This window comes from Phyllobates terribilis, unplaced genomic scaffold (genome assembly GCF_046119375.1).
Source record: "Phyllobates terribilis strain yellow unplaced genomic scaffold, ASM4611937v1 Scaffold_1__5_contigs__length_1240528914, whole genome shotgun sequence".
Classification (NCBI taxonomy): Eukaryota; Metazoa; Chordata; class Amphibia; order Anura; family Dendrobatidae; genus Phyllobates; species Phyllobates terribilis.
The window spans coordinates 608,620,870-608,638,916 of record NW_027362761.1 but is presented as its reverse complement, the minus strand read 5'-3'; the positions used below and the strand labels follow the sequence as shown (position 1 = coordinate 608,638,916).

The following is an 18,047-nucleotide window of genomic DNA, read 5'->3' as shown; positions in this document are numbered from 1 at the left end:
ATACACTGCACAGTACCACTCCTCCTGTCCTGTATATATACACTGCACAGTACCACTCCTCCTGTCCTGTATATATGCACTGCACAGTACCACTCCTCCTGTCCTGTATATATACACTGCACAGTACCACTCCTCCTGTCCTGTATATATACACTGCACAGTACCGCTCCTCCTGTCCTGTATATATACACTGCACAGTACCGCTCCTCCTGTCCTGTATATATACACTGCACAGTACCACTCCTCCTGTCCTGTATATATACACTGCACAGTACCACTCCTCCTGTCCTGTATATATACACTGCACAGTACCGCTCCTCCTGTCCTGTATATATACACTGCACAGTATCACTCCTCCTGTATAAATACACTGCACAGTACCACTCCTCCTGTCCTGTATATACACTGCACAGTACCACTCCTCCTGTCCTGTATATATACACTGCACAGTACCACTCCTCCTGTCCTGTATATATACACTGCACAGTACCACTCCTCCTGTATATATACACTGCACAGTACCACTCCTCCTGTCCTGTATATACACTGCACAGTACCACTCCTCCTGTCCTGTATATATACACTGCACAGTACCACTCCTCCTGTCCTGTATATATACACTGCACAGTACCACTCCTCCTGTCCTGTATATACTGCACAGTACCACTCCTCCTGTCCTGTATATATACACTGCACAGTACCACTCCTCCTGTCCTGTATATACACTGCACAGTACCACTCCTCCTGTCCTGTATATATACACTGCATAGTACCACTCCTCCTGTCCTGTATATATACACTGCACAGTACCACTCCTCCTGTCCTGTATATATACACTGCACAGTACCACTCCTCCTGTCCTGTATATATACACTGCACAGTACCACTCCTCCTGTCCTGTATATATACACTGCACAGTACCACTCCTCCTGTATATATACACTGCACAGTACCACTCCTCCTGTCCTGTATATACACTGCACAGTACCACTCCTCCTGTCCTGTATATATACACTGCATAGTACCACTCCTCCTGTATATATACACTGCACAGTACCACTCCTCCTGTATATATACACTGCATAGTACCACTCCTCCTGTCCTGTATATATACACTGCACAGTACCACTCCTCCTGTCCTGTATATATACACTGCACAGTACCACTCCTCCTGTCCTGTATATATACACTGCACAGTACCACTCCTCCTGTATATATACACTGCACAGTACCACTCCTCCTGTATATATACACTGCACAGTACCACTCCTCCTGTCCTGTATATATACACTGCACAGTACTACTCCTCCTGTCCTGTATATATACACTGCACAGTACCACTCCTCCTGTCCTGTATATATACACTGCACAGTACCACTCCTCCTGTCCTGTATATATACACTGCACAGTACCACTCCTCCTGTCCTGTATATATACACTGCACAGCACCACTCCTCCTGTCCTGTATATATACACTGTACAGTACCACTCCTCCTGTCCTGTATAGTGGGTGTAACCCTCAGACTGTGACTTCCTAGCAGTCATGTGATTAGCTGATCACATGATCAGCATCACATGACCTTCTCCTGGTGTGCGGTGATGGAGCGCCTCTCTGTCTTCCTGCCCAGCAGTATGAACCATTCTGTGGTATTTGGGGGGCTTCAGCATTTGGTGTTTCCTCTTGTACTTCTACCTCCCTCCTTACAGACACCTCGTCCTGATTGTTACCTGTTGTTACTACAGGAGGTCGGATCAGAGGAGATTCCAAACAGTCAGATTCTGGGTTAATGGATGTTTGTGTTTAAAATGTATTTTTTTCTAAATTGATTGTTATGTTAAATAGGTAATTAATTACCTGTATGTTATCTGTGGTGTTACATAGGACTGCAGGTGACATCTACTACATTATCTTGTACTCAGAGAGTTATCACTGTGTTATCTGTGGTGTTACATAGGACTGCAGGTGACATCTACTACATTATCTGTACTCAGAGTTATCACTGTGTTATCTGTGGTGTTACATAGGACTGCAGATGACATCTACTACATTATCTACTCAGAGAGTTATCACTGTGTTATCTGTGGTGTTACATAGGACTGCAGGTGACATCTACTACATTATCTGTACTCAGAGAGTTATCACTGTGTTATCTGTGGTGTTACATAGGACTGCAGGTGACATCTACTACATTATCTGTACTCAGAGAGTTATCACTGTGTTATCTGTGGTGTTACATAGGACTGCAGGTGACATCTACTACATTATCTGTACTCAGAGAGTTATCACTGTGTTATCTGTGGTGTTACATAGGACTGCAGGTGACATCTACTACATTATCTGTACTCAAGAGTTATCACTGTGTTATCTGTGGTGTTACATAGGACTGCAGGTGACATCTACTACATTATCTGTATTCAGAGAATTATCACTGTGTTATCTGTGGTGTTACATAGGATTGCGGGTGACATCTACTACATTATCTGTACTCAGAGAGTTATCACTGTGTTATCTGTGGTGTTACATAGGACTACGGGTGACATCTACTACATTATCTGTACTCAGAGAGCTATCACTGTGTTATCTGTGGTGTTACATAGGACTGCAGGTGACATCTACTACATTATCTGTACTCAGAGAGTTATCACTGTGTTATCTGTGGTGTTACATAGGACTGCAGGTGACATCTACTACATTATCTGTACTCAGAGAGTTATCACTGTGTTATCTGTGGTGTTACATAGGACTGCGGGTGACATCTACTACATTATCTGTACTCAGAGAGTTATCACTGTGTTATCTGTGGTGTTACATAGGACTGCGGGTGACATCTACTACATTATCTGTACTCAGAGAGATATCACTGTGTTATCTGTGGTGTTACATAGGACTGCAGGTGACATCTACATTATCTGTACTCAGAGAGTTATCACTGTGTTATCTGTGGTGTTACATAGGACTGCGGGTGACATCTACTACATTATCTGTACTCAGAGAGTTATCACTGTGTTATCTGTGAAGTTACATAGGACTGCAGGTGACATCTACTACATTATCTGTACTCAGAGAGATATCACTGTGTTATCTGTGGTGTTACATAGGACTGCGGGTGACATCTACTACATTATCTGTACTCAGAGAGTTATCACTGTGTTATCTGTGGTGTTACATAGGACTGCAGGTGACATCTACTACATTATCTGTACTCAGAGAGTTATCACTGTTATCTGTGGTGTTACATAGGACTGCAGGTGACATCTACTACATTATCTGTACTCAGAGAGTTATCACTGTGTTATCTGTGGTGTTACATAGGACTGCAGGTGACATCTACATTATCTGTACTCAGAGAGTTATCACTGTGTTATCTGTGGTGTTACATAGGACTGCAGGTGACATCTACTACATTATCTGTACTCAGAGAGTTATCACTGTGTTATCTGTGGTGTTACATAGGACTGCGGGTGACATCTACTACATTATCTGTACTCAGAGAGTTATCACTGTGTTATCTGTGGTGTTACATAGGACTGCGGGTGACATCTACTACATTATCTGTACTCAAGAGTTATCACTGTGTTATCTGTGGTGTTACATAGGACTGCAGGTGACATCTACTACATTATCTGTACTCAGAGAGTTATCACTGTGTTATCTGTGAAGTTACATAGGACTGCAGGTGACATCTACTACATTATCTGTACTCAGAGAGATATCACTGTGTTATCTGTGAAGTTACATAGGACTGCAGGTGACATCTACTACATTATCTGTACTCAGAGAGATATCACTGTGTTATCTGTGGTGTTACATAGGACTGCGGGTGACATCTACTACATTATCTGTACTCAGAGAGTTATCACTGTGTTATCTGTGGTGTTACATAGGACTGCAGGTGACATCTACTACATTATCTGTACTCAGAGTTATCACTGTTATCTGTGGTGTTACATAAGTCTTCATAGTAGATGCAATGATGTTGCATATGACTGCTTGATACATTATACATGCTCTTTTTACATAGGACTGCTTGATTCTTGGTAGATGTTGTGGTGTTACATAGGACGGCTGGATACATAGTGGATGTTTTGGTATTACATAGGACTGCTAGATATATAGTAGAAGCTGTGGTGTTACTCAGGACTGCTGAGTACATATTAGATGCTGTGATGTTACCTAGGACTGCTGGATGATGAGTAGGTGTTGTGGTGTTACATAGGACTGCTAGATATACAGTAGTTGTTGTCGTGTTACATAGGACTACTGTATACATAGTACATGATGTGGTGTCACATAGCACTGTTAAATACACAGTCGATGATGTGGTTTTACATAGGACTGCTGGATATACCGTTGATGCTGTGCTGTCACATAGGACTGCAGGAGACATAGCAGATGATGTGATTTTAGATATCGCTGCTGGATACATAGTAAATGTGTTACATAGGACTGCTGGATGTATAGTATATGTTGTGGTGTTACATAGGACTGCTGGATGTATCGAATATGATGTGGTGTTACATAGGACTGCTGGATGTATAGTATATGATGTGGTGTTACATAGGACTGCTGGATGTATAGTATATGATGTGGTGTTACATAGGACTGCTGGATGTATCGAATATGATGTGGTGTTACATAGGACTGCTGGATGTATAGTATATGATGTGGTGTTACATAGGACTGCTGGATGTATAGTATATGATGTGGTGTTACATAGTAGCTGTTGTGATGTTACATAGGAATGCTGGACGTAAAGTAGATACTGTGGTGTTACATTGGACTGCTGGGTGCATACTAGATGTTGTGATGTTACATAGGACTGCCGGATACATAGTAGACACTGTGTCCGTGTCTTGCAGAGCACCAGCACATCCGGTATAACCCCCTTCATGATGATTGGGTTCTTGTCTCCCCGCACCGTATGGGCCGCCCGTGGCAGGGTCAGCTGGAGAAGCCTCCTCAGGAAGACATTGCCAGACACGACCCCGAGAATCCGCTGTGTCCTGGGGCCCGGAGAGCCGGGGGGCAGGTAATGTGGGGGCTGCGCGGGGATACCTAGTGACGGCTGCACCATCCTAAACCATCGCCTCCGGGATTACCGTCCTGTCTACAGGTGATGGAAAGCGAGGCCCCAGCACGTGAGTCCCCATCATGTGTGAGCCCCCGGTCATGTGCGGCCCCGGCCCGTGAGACCCATCACCTGGAAGCCCCCATCATGTGCGGCCCGTGAGAGCCATCACCTGGAAGCCCCCATCATGTGCGGCCCGTGAGAGCCATCACCTGGAAGCCCCCATCATGTGCGGCCCGTGAGAGCCATCACCTGGAAGCCCCCATCATGTGCGGCCCGTGAGAGCCATCACCTGGAAGCCCCCATCATATGCGGCCCGTGAGAGCCATCACCTGGAAGCCCCCATCATGTGCGGCCCCGGCACGTGAGAGCCATCACCTGGAAGCCCCCATCATGTGCGGCCCGTGAGAGCCATCACCTGGAAGCCCCCATCATGTGCGGCCCGTGAGAGCCATCACCTGGAAGCCCCCATCATGTGCGGCCCGTGAGAGCCATCACCTGGAAGCTCTGCTATATGACGGCACTTGTCACACATTGTTTGGTCTCTTGCGCTGTCTGATTTGTAGCCTGTGACTCCGACTCTCATCATCCTCACTTTTATTGTTCTCCATCATTCTTTGTCCTGAAGGTAAATCCTGACTACACGGGAACTTATATCTTTGAGAACAACTTCCCGGCTTTGCAGCCTGACGCCCCCGATCCAGGTGAGGACCACGGAGCCTAGTGGCAGCTTCTGTATAGTAAGTGTTGGGGGATTGTCCGGGAGTAACATACTGATGACCGAGCTACAGGATTCCTCATCAATAGGAGGCCGGTGTGAGTCTGATTCCGGCACCTTTTCTGATCAGCTGTTACCTGCCCCATAGGCGGTGGATATAAACAATGTTCGGAGCTGGAGCTGCACGGCGGTGGTGCCGTCCCGGGCTGGAAGTGGCCATTAACCCTTGTACAGAGCTGCGCTGTTCTGCAGCTAATAACTGCTGATCGATGGGTATGCTGGGTGTCATACCCCCACCAATCTGATACTGATGACCTATCCTCAGAAGTAAGATGATGGGTTCTAGGGGAGTGTAGAGAAGGAGGTGGCCAAGTTTTGGTGAAGAGTATAGGAAGAGGCGCTTGGGTCTTGGTGGACACTGCAGGAGGAGGCGCTTGGGTCTTGGTGGACACTGCAGGAGGAGGCGCTTGGGTCTTGGTGGACACTGCAGGAGGAGGCGCTTGGGTCTTGGTGGACACTGCAGGAGGAGGCGCTTGGGTCTTGGTGGACACTGCAGGAGGAGGCGCTTGGGTCTTGGTGGACACTGCAGGAGGAGGCGCTTGGGTCTTGGTGGACACTGCAGGAGGAGGCGCTTGGGTCTTGGTGGACACTGCAGGAGGAGGCGCTTGGGTCTTGGTGGACACTGCAGGAGGAGGCGCTTGGGTCTTGGTGGACACTGCAGGAGGAGGCGCTTGGGTCTTGGTGGACACTGCAGGAGGAGGCGCTTGGGTCTTGGTGGACACTGCAGGAGGAGGCGCTTGGGTCTTGGTGGACACTGCAGGAGGAGACGCTTGGGTCTTGGTGGACACTGCAGGAGGAGGCGCTTGGGTCTTGGTGGACACTGCAGGAGGAGGCGCTTGGGTCTTGGTGGACACTGCAGGAGGTGGCGCTTGGGGCTTGGTGGACACTGCAGGAGGAGGCGCTTGGGGCTTGGTGGACACTGCAGGAGGAGGCGCTTGGGGCTTGGTGGACACTGCAGGAGGAGGCGCTTGGGGCTTGGTGGACACTGCAGGAGGAGGCGCTTGGGGCTTGGTGGACACTGCAGGAGGAGGCGCTTGGGGCTTGGTGGACACTGCAGGAGGAGGCGATGGCAGGATCATGGTTGTGTGCAGATGAGGCAATGGGGTCCTCGCGGAGTGCTGAAAAGGGTTCTTCCAAGTCCTGGGGTAGTGTAGAAGTGGCGGCAGCCGGGTCACGGAGGAGTATAAAGGAGAAGGTGTTGGAATTATGGTGCAGAGTAGAGGTTTTGTTGGCTGGGTCATGGCAGAGAATAGTAGAGAAGGTGGCCGGGTCATGGCTGAGTGCAGGCATCTAGATATATTTTAGGCGCTATTCCAGTCTCCATCTGTTCTGTCCTGTAGGTCCCAGTGAACACCCTCTGCTCCAGGCGAGATCTGCACGTGGAGTTTGGTATTTATGTCCTGTTGCTGTATTATAGGTTGGGGTGGGGGTATACATGCTGTGGGGGCATTTGACATCTGTGAGACACAAGACGGTTCCCTGTCCGCTGCCCCCCCCACCCGTCCTCTCCGATCCCCCACTCCAGTCCGCCGTCCTCTCTGACCCCCCTGTCCGTTGTACATCCCGACCCCCCCTGTCCGCCGTCCTCCCCGACCCGTTCTTCTGCCTCCCTGACACCCAACCCACCTTTGAGTTCTTGACGCCCCTCGGTTGCACTGAGTTTATGGATGTCTTCTCTTGCGTCTCCTCAGCCAGGTCATGTGCTTCCATCCCTGGTCAGATATCACCCTTCCACTGATGTCCTCAAATGAGGTCCGAGACGTAATTGACAAGTGGGCGGAGATAAACACTGACTTGGGATCCACTTACCCTTGGGTTCAGGTGAGGATGGTCTTCATTGTTGTGAACTGCGGATGTAATCCTATGGGAATATTGAGGTTGACACGTGACCTCACAAGAGACGCTTACGTGGGGGGCAGAGCTGTGACCGCCATATCTAAGGCCTCCGTGGTCTCCTTTAAATAAAAGAAAAAGCTGCCAAAGATTGCTCAGCATTGCAAAAAAAATTTATAGGAACGACTCCCACCCCCCCGTGCCGGACACAAACCCTCAAATAATCCAATGTATCCTGCAGAAAACAAGAGCTCCTGCCCCTCCGATAACGATTTATCCCCGTACAGGTGGAGCAGAATGTGGTTTAGCTGGATTTATCCCCGCACAGGTGGAGCAGAATGTGGTTTAGCTGGATTTATCCCCGCACAGGTGGAGCAGAATGTGGTTTAGCTGGATTTATCCCCGCACAGGTGGAGCAGAATGTGGTTTAGCTGGATTTATCCCCGCACAGGTGGAGCAGAATGTGGTTTAGCTGGATTTATCCCCGCACAGGTGGAGCAGAATGTGGTTTAGCTGGGTTTATTCCCGCACAGGTGGAGCAGAATGTGGTTTAGCTGGATTTATCCCCGCACAGGTGGAGCAGAATGTGGTTTAGCTGGATTTATCCCCGCACAGGTGGAGCAGAATGTGGTTTAGCTGGATTTATCCCCGCACAGGTGGATCAGAATGTGGTTTAGCTGGATTTATCCCCGCACAGGTGGAGCAGAATGTGGTTTAGCTGGATTTATCCCCGCACAGGTGGATCAGAATGTGGTTTAGCTGGATTTATCCCCGCACAGGTGGAGCAGAATGTGGTTTAGTTGGGTTTATTCCCGCACAGGTGGAGCAGAATGTGGTTTAGCTGGGTTTATCCCCGCACAGGTGGAGCAGAATGTGGTTTAGCTGGATTTATCCCCGCACAGGTGGAGCAGAATGTGGTTTAGCTGGATTTATCCCCGCACAGGTGGAGCAGAATGTGGTTTAGCTGGGTTTATTCCCGCATAGGTGGATCAGAATGTGGTTTAGCTGGGTTTATTCCCGCACAGGTGGAGCAGAATGTGGTTTAGCTGGGTTTATCCCCGCACAGGTGGAGCAGAATGTGGTTTAGCTGGGTTTATTCCCGCATAGGTGGAGCAGAATGTGGTTTAGCTGGGTTTATCCCCGCACAGGTGGAGCAGAATGTGGTTTAGCTGGGTTTATTCCCGCATAGGTGGATCAGAATGTGGTTTAGCTGGGTTTATCCCCGCACAGGTGGAGCAGAATGTGGTTTAGCTGGATTTATCCCCGCACAGGTGGAGCAGAATGTGGTTTAGCTGGATTTATCCCCGCACAGGTGGATCAGAATGTGGTTTAGCTGGGTTTATCCCCGCATAGGTGGAGCAGAATGTGGTTTAGCTGGATTTATCCCCGCACAGGTGGAGCAGAATGTGGTTTAGCTGGATTTATCCCCGCACAGGTGGAGCAGAATGTGGTTTAGCTGGATTTATCCCCGCACAGGTGGATCAGAATGTGGTTTAGCTGGGTTTATCCCCGCACAGGTGGAGCAGAATGTAGTTTAGCTGGATTTATCCCCGCACAGGTGGAGCAGAATGTGGTTTAGCTGGATTTATCCCCGCACAGGTGGATCAGAATGTGGTTTAGCTGGATTTATCCCCGCACAGGTGGATCAGAATGTGGTTTAGCTGGATTTATCCCCGCACAGGTGGAGCAGAATGTGGTTTAGTTGGGTTTATTCCCGCACAGGTGGAGCAGAATGTGGTTTAGCTGGGTTTATTCCCGCATAGGTGGATCAGAATGTGGTTTAGCTGGGTTTATTCCCGCATAGGTGGAGCAGAATGTGGTTTAGCTGGGTTTATTCCCGCATAGGTGGAGCAGAATGTGGTTTAGCTGGATTTATCCCCGCACAGGTGGAGCAGAATGTGGTTTAGCTGGGTTTATTCCCGCATAGGTGGAGCAGAATGTGGTTTAGCTGGAGTTATCTCCGCACAGGTGGAGCAGAATGTGGTTTAGCTGGATTTATCCCCACACAGGTGGATCAGAATGTGGTTTAGCTGGATTTATCCCCGCACAGGTGGAGCAGAATGTGGTTTAGCTGGATTTATCCCTCACAGGTGGAGCAGAATGTGGTTTAGCTGGATTTATCCCCACACAGGTGGAGCAGAATGTGGTTTAGCTGGATTTATCCCCACACAGGTGGAGCAGAATGTGGTTTAGCTGGGTTTATTCCCGCATAGGTGGAGCAGAATGTGGTTTAGCTGGAGTTATCTCCGCACAGGTGGAGCAGAATGTGGTTTAGCTGGATTTATCCCCACACAGGTGGATCAGAATGTGGTTTAGCTGGATTTATCCCCGCACAGGTGGAGCAGAATGTGGTTTAGCTGGATTTATCCCTCACAGGTGGAGCAGAATGTGGTTTAGCTGGGTTTATTCCCGCACAGGTGGAGCAGAATGTGGTTTAGCTGGATTTATCCCCGCACAGGTGGAGCAGAATGTGGTTTAGCTGGGTTTATCCCCGCACAGGTGGAGCAGAATGTGGTTTAGCTGGATTTATCCCTCACAGGTGGATCAGAATGTGGTTTAGCTGGATTTATCCCCACACAGGTGGAGCAGAATGTGGTTTAGCTGGATTTATCCCTCACAGGTGGATCAGAATGTGGTTTAGCTGGATTTATCTCCGCACAGGTGGAGCAGAATGTGGTTTAGCTGGATTTATCCCCGCACAGGTGGATCAGAATGTGGTTTAGTTGGGTTTATCCCCGCACAGGTGGAGCAGAATGTGGTTTAGCTGGATTTATCTTCGCACAGGTGGAGCAGAATGTGGTTTAGCTGGATTTATCTCCGCACAGGTGGAGCAGAATGTGGTTTAGCTGGATTTATCTCCGCACAGGTAGAGCAGAATGTGGTTTAGCTGGATTTATCCCCGCACAGGTGGAGCAGAATGTGGTTTAGCTGGATTTATCCCTCACAGGTGGAGCAGAATGTGGTTTAGCTGGATTTATCCCCGCACAGGTGGAGCAGAATGTGGTTTAGCTGGGTTTATTCCCGCACAGGTGGAGCAGAATGTGGTTTAGCTGGGTTTATCCCCGCACAGGTGGAGCAGAATGTGGTTTAGCTGGATTTATCCCTCACAGGTGGAGCAGAATGTGGTTTAGCTGGATTTATCCCTCACAGGTGGAGCAGAATGTGGTTTAGCTGGATTTATCCCTCACAGGTGGAGCAGAATGTGGTTTAGCTGGGTTTATTCCCGCATAGGTGGAGCAGAATGTGGTTTAGCTGGATTTATCCCCGCACAGGTGGAGCAGAATGTGGTTTAGCTGGATTTATCCCCGCACAGGTGGATCAGAATGTGGTTTAGCTGGGTTTATTCCCGCACAGGTGGAGCAGAATGTGGTTTAGCTGGGTTTATCCCCGCACAGGTGGAGCAGAATGTGGTTTAGCTGGGTTTATCCCCGCACAGGTGGAGCAGAATGTGGTTTAGCTGGGTTTATTCCCGCACAGGTGGAGCAGAATGTGGTTTAGCTGGATTTATCCCCGCACAGGTGGAGCAGAATGTGGTTTAGCTGGCTTTATCCCCGCACAGGTGGAGCAGAATGTGGTTTAGCTGGATTTATCTCCGCACAGGTGGAGCAGAATGTGGTTTAGCTGGATTTATCCCCACACAGGTGGATCAGAATGTGGTTTAGCTGGATTTATCCCCGCACAGGTGGAGCAGAATGTGGTTTAGCTGGGTTTATTCCCGCATAGGTGGAGCAGAATGTGGTTTAGCTGGATTTATCCCCGCACAGGTGGATCAGAATGTGGTTTAGCTGGGTTTATTCCCGCATAGGTGGAGCAGAATGTGGTTTAGCTGGATTTATCTCCGCACAGGTGGAGCAGAATGTGGTTTAGCTGGATTTATCCCCACACAGGTGGATCAGAATGTGGTTTAGCTGGATTTATCCCCGCACAGGTGGAGCAGAATGTGGTTTAGCTGGGTTTATCCCCACACAGGTGGATCAGAATGTGGTTTAGCTGGATTTATCCCCGCACAGGTGGATCAGAATGTGGTTTAGCTGGGTTTATTCCCGCATAGGTGGAGCAGAATGTGGTTTAGCTGGATTTATCTCCGCACAGGTGGATCAGAATGTGGTTTAGCTGGGTTTATCCCCGCACAGGTGGATCAGAATGTGGTTTAGCTGGATTTATCCCTCACAGGTGGATCAGAATGTGGTTTAGCTGGATTTATCCCTCACAGGTGGATCAGAATGTGGTTTAGCTGGATTTATCCCCGCACAGGTGGAGCAGAATGTGGTTTAGCTGGATTTATCCCCCACAGGTGGAGCAGAATGTGGTTTAGCTGGATTTATCCCCGCACAGGTGGAGCAGAATGTGGTTTAGCTGGATTTATCCCCGCACAGGTGGAGCAGAATGTGGTTTAGCTGGATTTATCCCCGCACAGGTGGATCAGAATGTGGTTTAGCTGGATTTATCCCCGCACAGGTGGAGCAGAATGTGGTTTAGCTGGGTTTATTCCCGCACAGGTGGAGCAGAATGTGGTTTAGCTGGGTTTATTCCCGCACAGGTGGAGCAGAATGTGGTTTAGCTGGATTTATCTCCGCACAGGTGGAGCAGAATGTGGTTTAGCTGGATTTATCTCCGCACAGGTGGAGCAGAATGTGGTTTAGCTGGATTTATCTCCGCACAGGTGGAGCAGAATGTGGTTTAGCTGGATTTATCTCCGCACAGGTGGAGCAGAATGTAGTTTAGCTGAATTTCTTTATATAACAGGAAATTCGTTTTTGCGCCGACTCCTCATCGTTTGTAAGATTTCCGCTGTCAGTGAATAGAAGCTTCTGGTTTAATGTAGAGTTTATCTGCAGAATACTGAATCCATCTCGCTGCTAAAGTTTTTTGCTACAGTTGCATTAAAAATAATGATCTGCAACTCCCCTCCCCCTCAAAACAGCGCCCCTCTTAGTTTAGGTTGTGTCTGGTACTGCAGCTCAGCCCCGTACACCAGAGAGGCAGACATCAGGGCCAGAGATGTGATGTGTGCAGAGGAGAGAGCAGACTGAGCCGTCCTCAGTGAGCTGAACCCATCAGCAGCCCGCAGCTCTCCTGTGCTCAGTTTGTCACATTGTGTCAGTCTGGAGGACGCAGCTGATTGCCAGCGCTGGTCCTGTGCCGCCTCCTGATCATTCTCCTCTTATTTCCAGATTTTTGAGAATAAAGGCGCCATGATGGGATGCTCCAACCCGCACCCGCACTGCCAGGTAACTTATTATGTACTGCCACCTAGCCTCTGCGGCACAGAGTGCCCCGTATAATGTGAGAGGTAGAAAGTGACCGATTTTCCTTCATTGGCCCCTCAACGGGCGCAGCGGTCCCGCCGCCCCGGCTCGCCCTCGGGTCAGGGGCGCAGCGGCCCCGGCTCGCCCTCGGGTCAGGGGCGCAGCGGCCCCGGCTCGCCCTCGGGTCAGGGGCGCAGCGGCCCCGGCTCGCCCTCGGGTCAGGGGCGTAGCGGCCCCGGCTCGCCCTCGGGTCAGGGGCGTAGCGGCCCCGGCTCGCCCTCGGGTCAGGGGCGCAGCGGCCCCGGCTCGCCCTCGGGTCAGGGGCGCAGCGGCCCCGGCTCGCCCTCGGGTCAGGGGCGCAGCGGCCCCGGCTCGCCCTCGGGTCAGGGGCGCAGCGGCCCCGGCTCGCCCTCGGGTCAGGGGCGCAGCGGCCCCGGCTCGCCCTCGGGTCAGGGGCGCAGCGGCCCCGGCTCGCCCTCGGGTCAGGGGCGCAGCGGCCCCGGCTCGCCCTCGGGTCAGGGGCGCAGCGGCCCCGGCTCGCCCTCGGATCAGGGGCGCAGCGGCCCCGGCTCGCCCTCGGGTCAGGGGCGCAGCGGCCCCGGCTCGCCCTCGGGTCAGGGGCGCAGCGGCCCCGGCTCGCCCTCGGGTCAGGGGCGCAGCGGCCCCGGCTCGCCCTCGGGTCAGGGGCGCAGCGGCCCCGGCTCGCCCTCGGGTCAGGGGCGCAGCGGCCCCGGCTCGCCCTCGGGTCAGGGGCGCAGCGGCCCCGGCTCGCCCTCGGGTCAGGGGCGCAGCGGCCCCGGCTCGCCCTCGGGTCAGGGGCGCAGCGGCCCCGGCTCGCCCTCGGGTCAGGGGCGCAGCGGCCCCGGCTCGCCCTCGGGTCAGGGGCGCAGCGGCCCCGGCTTGCCCTCGGGTCATGGGCGCAGTCGCCCCGCCACCCCGCCTCACCCTCGGGTCCACTGGCGCAGCGGCCTCGGGTCCACGGGCGCAGCGGCCCCGGCTCACCCTCAGGTCACGGGCGCAGCGGTCCCGCCACCCCGGCTCAACCTCGGGTCACGGGCGCAGCGGCCCCGGCTCACCCTCGGGTCCACGGGCGCAGCGGCCCCGGCTCACCCTCGGGTCCACGGGCGCAGCGGCCCCGGCTCACCCTCGGGTCCACGGGCGCAGCGGCCCCGGCTCACCCTCGGGTCCACGGGCGCAGCGGCCCCGGCTCACCCTCGGGTCCACGGGCGCAGCGGCCCCGGCTCACCCTCGGGTCCACGGGCGCAGCGGCCCCGGCTCACCCTCGGGTCCACGGGCGCAGCGGCCCCGGCTCACCCTCGGGTCCACGGGCGCAGCGGCCCCGGCTCACCCTCGGGTCCACGGGCGCAGCGGCCCCGGCTCACCCTCGGGTCCACGGGCGCAGCGGCCCCGGCTCACCCTCGGGTCCACGGGCGCAGCGGCCCCGGCTCACCCTCGGGTCCACGGGCGCAGCGGCCCCGGCTCACCCTCCGGTCACGGGCGCAGCGGTCCCGCCACCCCGGCTCACCCTCGAGTCCACGGGCGCAGCGGCCCCGGCTCACCCTCAGGTCACGGGCGCAGCGGTCCCGCCACCCCGGCTCACCCTCGAGTCCACGGGCGCAGCGGCCCCGGCTCACCCTCGAGTCCACGGGCGCAGCGGCCCCGGCTCACCCTCAGGTCACGGGCGCAGCGGTCCCGCCACCCCGACTCACCCTCAGGTCACGGGCGCAGCGGCCCCGGCTCACCCTCGGGTCCACGGGCGCAGCGGCCCCAGCTCGCCCTCGGGTCACGGGCACAGTCGCCCCGCCACCCCGGCTCCGTTGCTTTTACAGGACTTTGATCTTTGTTGTATTTTTATTACATTTTTGACCTCGGTGGAGACTATGGTGGTTTTTAACCCTCCAGTGTCCATGAATGGAGCTGGATGTGAAGTTCATGTTCCGGTTAGAGAGCCGCCATCATCATGATGTTTCACAGACGGGATCGTCATTGATTAGTCACCGGCTGATGTGATGTAAATATATGGATTATTATTTTTTCCACCAAGATCTGGGCGAGTAATTTCCTTCCTAACGAGGCTCAGACAGAGGACCGGACACAGCGGGAATATCTGCGGACACACGGCGCCCCCATGTTACTGGAGTACGGGAGACTGGAGGAGGAGCGGCAGGTGCGTGCACAATGTGCGGGGGGCGAAGGGGCAGCTCAAACGCTAACACCCCGCCATGTCTCTAGGAGCGGCTGGTGTTGAGGAATGAGCACTGGTTGGTGCTGGTCCCGTACTGGGCAGTGTGGCCCTTCCAGACCCTTCTTCTACCGCGCCGTCATGTGACCCGACTGCAGGACCTGAGCGATGCGGAGAGGGACAGTACGTAACTGCAATACACACCGATGTGCTTCCTGGGTATATCTGGGGCCCCTCACTGCCCCTCTCCTGTGTGTGTCCCTGCTCTCTCCTCTCTGGGATCCCTCTCTCCTATCCTCCTCTCTGTGGCCCGGGGCCCCTCTCTTCTCTTTTCCAGGGTCCCTGCAATCTCCAGTCTGGTGTGCCGCTTTCCGCCTTTCCTCTCTCTGGCTTTGTTCCCGCTCCCACCCCCCCTCTCTTCTTGGGGTCCCTGCTCCCCTCTCTCTTCTTGGGGTCTCCGCTCTCCCTCCTCTCCTCTCGTTGTCCCCGCTGCTCCCCCCTCTCTTCTCGAGGTCTCCGCTCTCCCCTCGTTGTCCCCGCTCTCTCTTCTCGGGGTCTCCGCTCTCCCCCCTCTCTTCTCGGGGTCTCCGCTCTCCCCTCGTTGTCCCCGCTCTCCCCTCTCTCTTCTCAGGGTCTCCGCTCTCCCCCCTCTCTCTTCTCGGGGTCTCCGCTCTCCCCCCTCTCTCTTCTCGGGGTCTCCGCTCTCCCCCCTCTCTCTTCTCGGGGTCTCCGCTCTCCCCTCGTTGTCCCCGCTCTCCCCCCTCTCTCTTCTCGGGGTCTCCGCTCTCCCCCCTCTCTTCTCGGGGTCTCCGCTCTCCCCTCGTTGTCCCCGCTCTCCCCCCTCTCTTCTTGGGGTCTCCGCTCTCCCCTCGTTGTCCCCGCTCTCCCCCCTCTCTCTTCTCGGGGTCTCCGCTCTCCCCCCTCTCTCTTCTCAGGGACCCGCTCTCCCCCCTCTCTCTTCTCGGGGTCTCCGCTCTCCCCCCTCTCCCCTCGTTGTCCCCGCTGCTCCCCCCTCTCTTCTCGGGGTCTCCGCTCTCCCCCCTCTCTTCTCGGGGTCTCCGCTCTCCCCTCGTTGTCTCCGCTCTCCCCCCTCTCTTCTTGGCGTCTCCGCTCTCCCCCCTCTCTTCTCGGGGTCTCCGCTCTCCCCTCGTTGTCCCCGCTCTCCCCCCTCTCTCTTCTCGGGGTCTCCGCTCTCCCCCCTCTCTTCTCGGGGTCTCCGCTCTCCCCTCGTTGTCTCCGCTCTCCCCCCTCTCTTCTCAGGGTCTCCGCTCTCCCCCCTCTCTCTTCTTGGGGTCTCCGCTCTCCCCCCTCTCTCTTTTCGGGGTCTCCGCTCTCCCCCCTCTCCCCTCGTTGTCCCCGCTCTCCCCCCTCTCTCTTCTCGGGGTCTCCTCTCTTCTCAGGGTTCCCCGCTCTCTCTTCTTGGGGTTCTCCCTAGTCCTTATCTTCGATATCTGCCTCCCAGTTGCCCCCACTTTGTGTTGCCCCATATCATGGCTGGGCTCCTGCTCCTCTCACCTCCCATCTCAGCAGGTCGCGGGCCGACCTCTCTGTATGTAATTCCCTCTTCTCGTACTGTCGTCTTCTGTTCCCAGGTTTGGCTTCCATCATGAAGCGACTCCTCTGCAAGTACGACAACCTGTTTGAGATTTCGTTCCCGTACTCCATGGGCTGGCACGGTGGGTAAGAGCGCAGCAGAGGCAAACGCCAACCCGGCCGAGCTGCAGAAGGAGAATATTAGAGATGTGCATCCTGCAGCGTCCTGCTCCCAGCAGTGGAGGTGACCTCTCCTGCACGGTGTACAGCCCCTGTACATGTAGAGAGCGAGGTGTTTGGGGGTCTTTTAGCTCCTCTGCCGCCTCCTCCTGGTGGCCCTGTACAGCGGCACTGTGGTCTGATTATTGGGCTTATTGGTATCTGATCCTGTCAGTGGGGCTCTGGTTATATCTGGCAGTTTTATGCCCCTGGTCCAGGTCACATCCGTCAGGGCGACATTGCTCGGTCCGGGTATATAATCCCCCCCCGTGTACTCTCCTGCGCTGACGTCACTGCTCCTCTCCTCCAGGGGCCCCGACCGGACATCACCTCGGTGAGGACTGCAGTCACTGGCAGCTCCATGCTCACTATTACCCCCCGCTGCTGCGCTCCGCCTCGGTGCGGAAGTTCATGGTGGGGTACGAGATGTTGGCTCAGGCGCAGCGGGACCTGACAGCAGAGCAGGTGAGCTGACAATCTAATCTGCGGGACGGCATGACATCCTGTGGGTATCAGAGAATCAGTGCCCATATCCCGGGGGGTGCATGGAGCAGGGTATCCCAACGCGCGCCGTACCTCAGGTGCTATGCTGCTCTCGCGGTGCGTTGGGCCGTTCTGGACTTTCCTCGTATTGTCTTTTCTTTCCCCTTCAGGCGGCCGAGCAGCTGAGGAATCTCTCAGAAGAACATTATAAGCTGAGGAAAGCACCCCCTGGTGGAGGAGCAGAGCACTGAACTGTGAGCGGGGCGACCCTGGAGCCCGGAGGACACTGACCCTGTAATAGGCGACAGCAACACGTCTGTGTCCCCCTGACCAACAATCTGTGACCCCCAAATATACAAGAAACTGATGAAATGTCACTAGTGATGTCTTATTATACCTGATATCTGGAGAGCGGTGATGTCACTGCTGTATAATATAACTGATATCTGGAGAGCGGTGATGTCACTGCTGTATAATATAACTGATATCTGGAGAGCGGTGATGTCACTGCTGTATAATATAACTGATATCTGGAGAGCGGTGATGTCTCTGCTGTATAATATAACTGATATCTGGAGAGCGGTGATGTCTCTGCTGTATAATATAACTGATATCTGGAGAGCGGTGATGTCTCTGCTGTATAATATAACTGATATCTGGAGAGCGGTGATGTCACTGTTGTATAATATAACTGATATCTG

General features: G+C 53.7%; 1 protein-coding gene across 3 annotated transcripts; it reads left to right on the top strand.

The window, feature by feature from the left end:
- Positions 1-1,525: 1,525 nt before the first annotated feature.
- GALT (galactose-1-phosphate uridylyltransferase) lies at positions 1,526-17,723 on the top strand. Of its 3 annotated transcripts, XM_073683190.1 has the most exons (11): positions 1,526-1,630; positions 4,861-5,030; positions 5,698-5,773; positions 7,188-7,236; positions 7,539-7,668; positions 12,855-12,911; positions 14,974-15,096; positions 15,162-15,294; positions 16,704-16,787; positions 17,174-17,328; positions 17,517-17,723. In XM_073683190.1, the coding sequence occupies exons 1-11, from the start codon at positions 1,576-1,578 to the stop codon at positions 17,595-17,597; spliced, it is 1,113 nt and encodes a 370-aa protein (XP_073539291.1). In that variant the 5' UTR covers positions 1,526-1,575; the 3' UTR covers positions 17,598-17,723. The 3 variants fall into 3 exon arrangements, with proteins under 3 accessions (XP_073539291.1, XP_073539298.1, XP_073539308.1); XM_073683197.1 differs by lacking the exon at positions 17,174-17,328; XM_073683207.1 differs by lacking the exon at positions 17,517-17,723 and having other exon boundaries at positions 16,704-16,791; positions 17,174-17,326.
- Positions 17,724-18,047: the final 324 nt, after the last annotated feature.